At 59.8% G+C, this 8546-nt stretch overlaps 2 protein-coding genes across 3 annotated transcripts in view; both read left to right on the top strand.

Moving 5' to 3' along the window:
* The window catches only part of Vps28 (vacuolar protein sorting 28 homolog (S. cerevisiae)), a 25532-nt gene extending 25010 nt beyond the window's left edge, over positions 1–522 (top strand). For both annotated transcript variants that reach the window (XM_013033915.1, XM_013033916.1), the window contains 2 exons: positions 84–175; positions 259–522. In XM_013033915.1, coding sequence (XP_012889369.1) covers positions 84–175; positions 259–376 — 210 coding nt within the window. In that variant the 3' untranslated portion in view covers positions 377–522. The remainder of the gene's footprint in view (positions 1–83; positions 176–258) is intronic.
* Positions 523–3296: 2774 nt separating this feature from the next.
* Slc39a4 (solute carrier family 39 (zinc transporter), member 4) lies at positions 3297–8074 on the top strand. The gene is made up of 12 exons (XM_013033875.1): positions 3297–3507; positions 3877–4149; positions 4519–4732; positions 4822–4973; positions 5064–5235; positions 5438–5610; positions 5698–5856; positions 5932–6066; positions 6158–6212; positions 6314–6466; positions 7543–7730; positions 7811–8074. The coding sequence occupies exons 1-12, from the start codon at positions 3316–3318 to the stop codon at positions 7937–7939; spliced, it is 1995 nt and encodes a 664-aa protein (XP_012889329.1). The 5' UTR covers positions 3297–3315; the 3' UTR covers positions 7940–8074.
* Positions 8075–8546: the final 472 nt, after the last annotated feature.

Genomic DNA, 8546 nt, shown 5'->3' with positions numbered 1-8546 from the left:
GGGCGAGGTGCAGGACTGGGAGGGGGAGGGGCCGGGCAGGAGGCAGAGGGCAGAGCCTTGTCAGCCTGTGCCTATGGCTGCAGATTCAGCCGGACCTGCGAGAGCTAATGGAGACCATGCACAGGATGAGCCACTTGCCCCCAGATTTTGAGGGCCGCCAGACCGTCAGCCAGTGGTGAGTGACCTTCTTGGGCATGCAGAGTCACTGCTGGCATCGGTGCCCTGCGGCCCCACACCCACACATAACTGTGCCCCCAGGTTGCAGACCCTGAGCGGCATGTCTGCGTCTGATGAACTGGGAGACTCTCAGGTGCGCCAGATGCTCTTTGACCTGGAGTCCGCCTACAACGCCTTCAACCGCTTCCTGCACGCCTGACCTCCAGTGCTTTGTGTGCGCGCGAGGACATTCAGAAGACAGATTTAGGAGATGGTCCTGGGTTCTTCTGCGCTCTTACTTGCCCTGGATCTGTGTCTGTGTCGTTAGGACCTCACCCCCATGAAGCTGTGTGACCCTCCTGCCATGGCAGTCTCCTGTCCGCCCTCCTGGCTCTGAGTACTCAGTCCTGACCTCCTCCTTCCCCCGGCCCTGTGGCCCGTCCATACACCCTCTGCCTCTCCACAGGCTCCAGCTGGCTGAGCTTGGGGAGGCTGGGGCCGTATCTGCTATCCAGTTGGGCCAGGTGTAGTGAATCTGGCAACCTCCCAGCTAGAGCTTGATAAACACAGGTCACAGACGGGCTAGCAGCCCTACGTGGCTCCTGTGCACCTTTATGTGTCAGACTCTGACCCTTCGCTAGGGCCAGGGACCGCAGTCCACATCTGATAGCCCTGGCCCTGCTGGCCTCAGAGCAGAGCAGGGTGCAGCAGGGTTTAATTGCTGCACCAGCTCTCCTGCCTGGAAACACTTTTTTTTTTTTTAATGCTAGTCAGTCCTGGGGCTTGAGCTCAGAGCCTGGACTCTTGTCTCTGAGCTTCTTTTTTTCAATCTACCATTTAAGCCACAGCTTCACTTCTGGCTTTTTCTGAGTGGCTTATTGGCAATAAGAGTTTCATGGACTTCCCTGCCTGGGCTGGCTTCAAACCTTAATCCTCAGATCTCAGCCTCCTGAGTAGTAGGATTACAGGTGTGAGCTACCAGCACCTAACCTTTTTTGTTTTGATAGTCCTACGGTCTTGTGCATGTTGTCAAACCACTTGACCACTAAGCTCTCTTCCCAACCTTTGGTTATTTGAGAGAGGGTCATAAAATGTAGCCAGGCTAGTTTTGTTGTTATTGTTTTTTGTTTTGGTCAGTCGTAGGGCTTGAACTCTGGGCCTGGGCGCTGTCCCCCAGCTCTTCAGCTCAAGGCTAGCGCTCTACCACTTAAGCCACAACGCCAATATCAGCTTTCTGGTGGTTTATTGGAAATAAGAGTCTCACAGACTTTTCTGCCTGGGCTGGCTTTGAACCACGATCCTCGTATCTCAGCCTCCGGAGTAGGTAGAAGTATAGGCACCTGGCTAGTTTTGAACTCATGCTCCTCCTGCCTGCATTGCTTGAGTGGGTAGCATCTAGAGCCACTTGTGTGCAGTAGTTGATGGTCAGAGAGTATTGTTTTAATACATCTTTTATTGTGAAAAAATGTGAGACTTAACACCATAATCATTGTTAACACCATTGAGTGGCACTAAGCATGGATTCTTGGGGCCATGCCTTCCACTTAACCTCTACAAGTCTATCTTCCCAAGCTGCACCCCTGTGCCACTAATACATTTAATGCTCCAGCCCTTGGTACCCACCATTCTGTTTTCCATCTCTGGGCTTATGGCTTTAGGTGTGCCCAGCGGTCCTGTAAGTGCAATCATGCTATTTGCCATTCTGTAACTGACTTCTTCTCATTCAGCATAATGTCTTCTCAGCTCATCCATACTGTAGCATGTGTCAGGCCTGATGATTGGGTGGAGGCCTAGCCTCAGTCAGGCTCCCTGCTTTGGAGCAGTGAGTAATGAAGCTATGCAGACTTCCCAGCCCACAGCCAGCCTACTTTTTGTCCCCTCACACTCCTCTGGGCCAGGGCAGGATGTGCACCGCAGGTGTCCCAGCCTGAAGGCTCCAAGTGTGTGGTATGAAGTGGGAGAGGCACCTGACCCCAGGTCCCAGGACAGCCTCTCCCGTTGAGCCGACGCCCAAGGCTACGGGGCAGAATCCTCAGGCTCCCTGCCCTGAGGGGCCTGGCAGCCTTCTCTGGTGGCTGGGGACAGTGCCTCCTGCAGCCCAGCCCTCCAGAAAGCGCAGCTGCCAGCTGGGGTGCTGCTTCTCAGTACTCTGACCTTTACCCCAGCCTGTTCCTGTCCCCAGAAGTTGAGATAAGGTCCAGGGGTCAAAGGCTGGATGAAACCAGCAGGGAGGGACAGCACTGGGGTCCTCCCCCAACCCCTTCCCGGCCGAGTAGCCAGGTGGCGGCAGGGCCCAGGCCTCTTCCCTTCCTGTTTTTCTGGGTTTTGACTTTAGCGATTTCCTGGGGATTTTCCCTGGAGAGCTGGGGGTGGGGAGCTTGACTCCCGCAAGTTGTTTTCCACACACACACACCCCCTCCACCCTGTGGCTACCTGAGCCACAGCCCAGGGCTCTGGAAGAACCCCTTCCCCTCCCCAAGGCTAGCCACAGGGCTGAGGTGTTAGGGTCCTTGAATAAGAAGGGTGGGCGCAGGTCCTGCAGGGCTACACCTCCCAAATCCTGCCATAGTTGAGTGTCAAAAAACCACTTTCCTAGTAGGAACATGGGTGGCTCATGGCTGTAACTCTAACTACTTAGGAAGCTGGGCTCTGAGAATTGGGTTCAAAGCCCCGATGGGTGGGAAAGTCTTCAAAAGCCACAAGTGGAGCGGTGGCACAAGTGGTAGAGAGCTAGCCTTGGACAAAAAGAGCTCAGGGACAGTGCCCAGGCCCTGAGTTCAAGTCCCAAGATCAGCACCAAAAAAGAAGAGGGAGAAGAAAGGACTGGGGCCCAGCTTCGAGGTGGTGCCATCCATGCACCTCTGCCCTGCCCCCCCCCCCAGCTGAGGGCCAGCCTCCAGAGATCCAGGCCCAACAGGCCACCCACCCACCCAGCCAGGGTGAGGGGCCCAGCCCTGCCTCCAGGCTGCAGCTCCTGGCCCCCAGCTGCTAGGGAGGATCTGCCACTGGAATGGTTAACCCGGCACAGCCAGCAGCCAATCACAGGGCCCTTCAGGAAATACCTGGGAGAGGTCCCTGTGCTGGGGCCTGGCAGGTCAAACCCAGCCCCAGTCTGGACCTAGGCTGCAGACTCACCGAGTCTCCACCTAGGCTGGAGGCATGGCCGTGTTCCCAGGTGGGCTCAGCCCAGGGCTCCTGTCAGTGCTGCTGGTAACCGCCGCTGTGGCTCAGCCTACCAGCCTGCTTCACCTGCTCACCTCAGGCCAGGGTGCTCTGGATCGAGAGGCACTGGGCAGTCTGTTAAATATGCTGGCGGACCGTGTGCACTGCACCGACGTGCCGTGTGGAAAGGTAACAGCCCCACCCGAGGAGTCCCCCAGCCCTTCCTGCCCGCTCCACCCTGCAGCCGGCCGGAAAGGCACCTGGGCAAACTCCAGGAGGCGGGCTGAGGCTGGTGGATGAGCTGCTGGGAGACCAGAGCCTGCCTTCCCTACCCAGCGCTGGGATGGACGCAGCTACCCTGCCTGCCACAGATAGCCCCACTGCTCCTGACTGTTGGAAGCCGCCCAGGATGGGCCCCCTGTGTGTGGGCTCCTAGTTGGACTAGTGGATCTAAGGACGGGGAGGGTTGGGCATGATGCGATGATGGGGTTCGTCCTCGCCAAGTCTGTTCCTTCTGTGGAGTGCCCACCCTAGCCCTTCTCCCCTGTCTGCCCACAGTGCCTGTCCGTGGAGGACGCCTTGGCCCTGGGCAGGCCTGACAAGCCAGAGCTAGTTCTGGAGTCCAAATACATTGGCCACCTCAGTGCTGCTGCGGCCCTCTACCTTAGCAACCCTGAGGGCACATGTGTGGACATCCGGGCTGGCCGCCTGGCCTCCCAGGTTGACCATTTCCTGAGACAGCTCGGGAGTCCTGACGCCATGACCCTAGGCCTGAACCAGCTGCTGCAGAAGTTGGAGACCCAGACTTCCATCCAGTCCCCTGGGGAGGAGGTGAGGGCAACGGGAGCCTGGGGGATCTCACCCGGGGACTGCAGGGGTGACGCGCCCAGCACATCTGCAGACACTGCTGGGAGGCTGGAACCACAGCTGGATATTCACTTCTGAGTGGGGAAGGGGGATTGCTGGGAGAGGGGGTCAGGAGGGTTCTTGGGCCCAAAGGAGGGAAGAGTCGGGGTGTCTGGGGCAGGCCTTGATATGAGGCCAGCCCACGCTGTAGACGAGCTGGGGTTCTGTGAAACCCAGCAAGTGTTCTCATGATAGTGGTAGGCCCAGACCCAGAGAACAAGGCTTGCCAGGCTGCGTGAATCTGGATGGTGACCTTGGAGCTGAGGTGGGGCTGAGAGGCCGTCCCCTCTCCAGACCTGTGTAGGTGTCCCTCAGCTGCTGGAGGAGGTGGAAGAAGCCGGAGCCCCTGGCAGCCCTGGCCCGGCCCTGGCCGCCCTGCTAGACCACATCAGGAGCGGGTCTTGTTTCCAGCCCCTGCCCAGCCCTCGCAGCCTCCCGAGCCCTCAGTACTTTGTGGACTTCGTGTTCCGGCAGCATGGGGGCCAGACTCCCAACATCTCCCTAGCCGGTGAGACCTGCCGGGGAGAGAGCTCCCTCCACCCCCTTCACCCCGCAGGAGGGTCTGGAGCCTGCAACAGCCCCCTCCCCTTCCCGCAGAGCTCCAGGTTCTGATGCAGCGCCTAGGGGTGGGCAGAGAGGATCTTGGCGACCACGATGACCACGACCACAGTGACCACCATGATCTGGGCAGGGGTACCAATGAGGTGTCTCTTGAGACCCCTGACAGCAGCTCCAGTGAGTGGGATAAGGTGAGCTGCTGTGGGGTCCTGGGGAGAGGAGATGGGGTCGGGTCCCGTGGATCTGCATGGTGGACCCTGACCCCTGTCCTGACCTCCCAGGTGTGCCTGAAAGCCAGGGACCTGATGGCCGTGTATGGGTGGGCTGAGCAGGCCGGGGTGACCCCTCAGGCCTGGGCTCAGATGAGCCCTGCCCTGCTTCAGCAGCAGCTGAGCGGGGCCTGCGACCCCCAGCCCCGGTCCCCCGCCAAGGACCAGCTCAGCCAGGCCGAGAGTGAGTTCCCACTCTGCAGCTGTGCCCCCAGAATTCTGGCCTTGTGGAAACCGAGGCCCACTGGGGTAGGAGGGAGGGGCGGGTGGGGGAGAGCAGTGGGGCTTGAAGGCCGAGGGCTGGTTCAAGCCAGGCGGGCTCTAGCTCCTGCACCTGGCTTGGGCACGTCCCGGGAAGCTGGAGTTGAGTGCGGCCTCGCCTCCAGGGTATCTGTACGGCTCCCTTGCCACACTGCTCATCTGTCTGTGCGCCGTGTTTGGCCTCCTGCTGTTGACCTGCTCGGGCTGCAGCACAGCCACCCACTACATCATGCAAGCCTTCCTGGGCCTGGCCGTGGGGGCCCTCACTGGGGACGCCCTTCTGCACCTGATCCCCAAGGTCTGTTCTCATGTACCACTTCCTCCCTTTCTCTTGCTGCCCGTCCCCTCTTCCCTGCTGTGACCCCAGCGCGCCCCTGATTTGTAGGTGCTGGGGCTGCACACCCACAGCGGGGAGCGTCACTCGCACGGGGAGGAGACGGGCCTTGGCCCACAGTCAACCTGGCGGCTGCTGGCTGTGCTCGGAGGCCTGTACCTCTTCTTCTTGTTTGAGAGCCTCTTCAACCTCCTGCTGCCCAGTGAACAGGTCGGGCTTGGGGGCCCAGGCAGGTGGGCAGAGTGTGTGTAGGGGGTTCAGGGGCCCTGATCTGCATCTCCACAGGACCCAGAGAAGAATGGGCCCTGCCACCACGCTGGCCACAGCCACGGTGGCCACAGCCACGGAGTGTCCCTGCAGCTGGCGCCCAGGGAGCTGCCGCAACGCAAGCAGCCCCTCGCAGGCTCGCGAGCGGACCTGGTGAGCCGTGGTCCCGGCCCATGCAGAGCCCCTCTGCCAGGACCCTCCTGGCGTTCTGGGCTGGGCCTGCACTCACTCCAGTTCCTTACAGGTGACCGAGGAGGGTTCGGAACCACTGGGCCTGGAGCCCCAGACACTGAGCCGAGGTGAGTCTGGAGGGAGGCTGGGGAGGGCTGTGGGTCAGGGTCGTGGGGGGGGGGGCAGGGTTAGGCCCCAGGCAGACACCCCGCCCCCACCACACCCACAGAGCTGAGGCTGCTGCCCTACATGATTACATTTGGGGATGCTGTGCACAACTTTGCGGATGGACTGGCCGTGGGCGCAGCCTTCGCCTCCTCCTGGAAGACCGGGCTGGCCACCTCCCTGGCCGTGTTCTGCCACGAGCTGCCCCACGAGCTGGGTGAGCACCTGGGAAAGCTGCCAGGGCAGGTGGGGCAGTCCTCGGGTGTGTGTGTGTGTGTGTGTGTGAATGTGCGTGGCTCTGGACACAGTCCTCCAGGTGTGTGTGTGTGTGTGTGTGTGTGTGTGTGAATGTGTGTGGCTCTGGGCACAGTCCTCCAGGTGTGTGTGTGTGTGTGTGTGTGTGTGTGTGTGTGTGTGAATGTGTGTGGCTCTGGGCACAGTCCTCCAGGTGTGTGTGTGTGTGTGTGTCTCTCTCTCTCTCTGGGCAGAGTCCTCCAGGTGTGTGTGTGTGTGTGTGTGTGTGTGTGTCTCTCTCTCTCTCTGGGCAGAGTCCTCCAGGTGTGTGTGTGTGTGTGTGTGTGTGTGTGTCTCTCTCTCTCTGGGCAGAGTCCTCCAGGGGTGTGTGTATGTGTGTGTGTGTGTGTGTGTCTCTCTCTCTCTGGGCAGAGTCCTCCAGGGGTGTGTGTATGTGTGTGTGTGTGTGTGTGTCTCTCTCTCTCTGGGCAGAGTCCTCCAGGGGTGTGTGTATGTGTGTGTGTGTGTCTCTCTCTCTCTGGACAGAGTCCTCCAGGTGTGTGTGTGTGTGTGTGTGTGTATGTGTCTCTCTCTCTCTGGGCAGAGTCCTCCAGGGGTGTGTGTATGTGTGTGTGTGTGTGTCTCTCTCTCTGGACAGAGTCCTCCAGGTGTGTGTGTGTGTGTGTGTGTGTCTCTCTCTCTCTCTCTCTGGGCAGAGTCCTCCAGGGGTGTGTGTATATGTGTGTGTGTGTGTGTGTCTCTCTCTCTGGGCAGAGTCCTCCAGGGGTGTGTGTATGTGTGTGTGTGTGTGTCTCTCTCTCTGGGCAGAGTCCTCCAGGTGTGTGTGTGTGTGTGTGTGTCTCTCTCTCTCTCTCTGGGCAGAGTCCTCCAGGTGTGTGTGTGAGCCCTGATGTTACACACCCCACCCGACTCCAGGAGACTTCGCGGCCCTGCTGTGTGTGTGTGTGTGTGTGTGTGTGTGTGAATGTGTGTGGCTCTGGGCACAGTCCTCCAGGTATGTGTGTGAGCCCTGATGTGACACACCCCACCCGACTCCAGGAGACTTCGCGGCCCTGCTGCAGGCCGGGCTGACTGTGAGGCGCGCCCTGCTGCTGAACCTGGGCTCTGCACTCACAGCCTTCGCCGGCCTCTACCTGGCCCTGGCTGTCGGGGTTGGTGAGGAGAGTGAGGCTTGGATCTTGGCAGTGGCCACCGGCCTCTTCCTCTACGTGGCGCTCAGTGACATGGTAGGCGCTGGCTGGGCAGGTGTGGGGGGGCCGGAGCTCCATGGTGGCTGCTGAGCTGAGCCGGGCCTCCTCCTCTTCAGCTCCCAGCTGTGCTAAATGTGCGGGACCCGCGGCCCTGGCTCCTCTTCCTGCTGCACAACCTGGGCCTCCTGGGCGGCTGGACCATCCTGCTGCTGCTGTCCTTGTACGAGGAGAGCATCACCTTCTGATGTGCTGTTCTGGCCCCTGACCCCTGGCCCTGCCTCCCCTGGCCTGGGCCCTGCCCAGTGGCCAGAGAGCGTCCAAGGTTTTTAACAGTGCCCCTGCCCGTGTCCCATCTCTGACTCAATAAAGACTACCCTTGAAGTGCACCCATGCTCTGCTTGCCTGGAAGGAAGGGTTCGTAGCATAGGTGCTGCCTCCTGCGGCCCTTCACTAGGAATTACCGGCAGTCAGCTGTCTTCTCTGTGGTGGAGATCCTGCCTGAAGAATGGCCAGAGGAAATGTCCAGGCTCCCAGTTGAAACCCGTGTCGCCAACACCGCGTACAGAGCCGGCAGAGTGTGGCAAGCAGTGGGCTCTCAGGCGTCGGCAGAGGCAGCCGTTGGAGTCCTAGTGCTGAGGTCTGTGGGTCTGCCCTAACGCAGCCTGGCTCACATTGGGTGCTTAAAACAACAGAAATGTATGCTCTCACAGAACTCCAAAGCCAAGATGTCAGTGGAGGCTTGCTTGAAGAATGTCCCTAGGGCTGGGAAGGTGGCTCAGTGGTAGAGCGCTTGCCTTGCATGCATGAGGCCCTGGGTTTCATTCCCCAATACCACATAAGCAAAAAGAAAAA

This window comes from Dipodomys ordii, unplaced genomic scaffold (assembly GCF_000151885.1).
Source record: "Dipodomys ordii isolate 6190 unplaced genomic scaffold, Dord_2.0 Scaffold179, whole genome shotgun sequence".
NCBI classification, from domain to species: domain Eukaryota; kingdom Metazoa; phylum Chordata; class Mammalia; order Rodentia; family Heteromyidae; genus Dipodomys; species Dipodomys ordii.
This window is presented reverse-complemented; position numbering and strand designations above follow the sequence as displayed.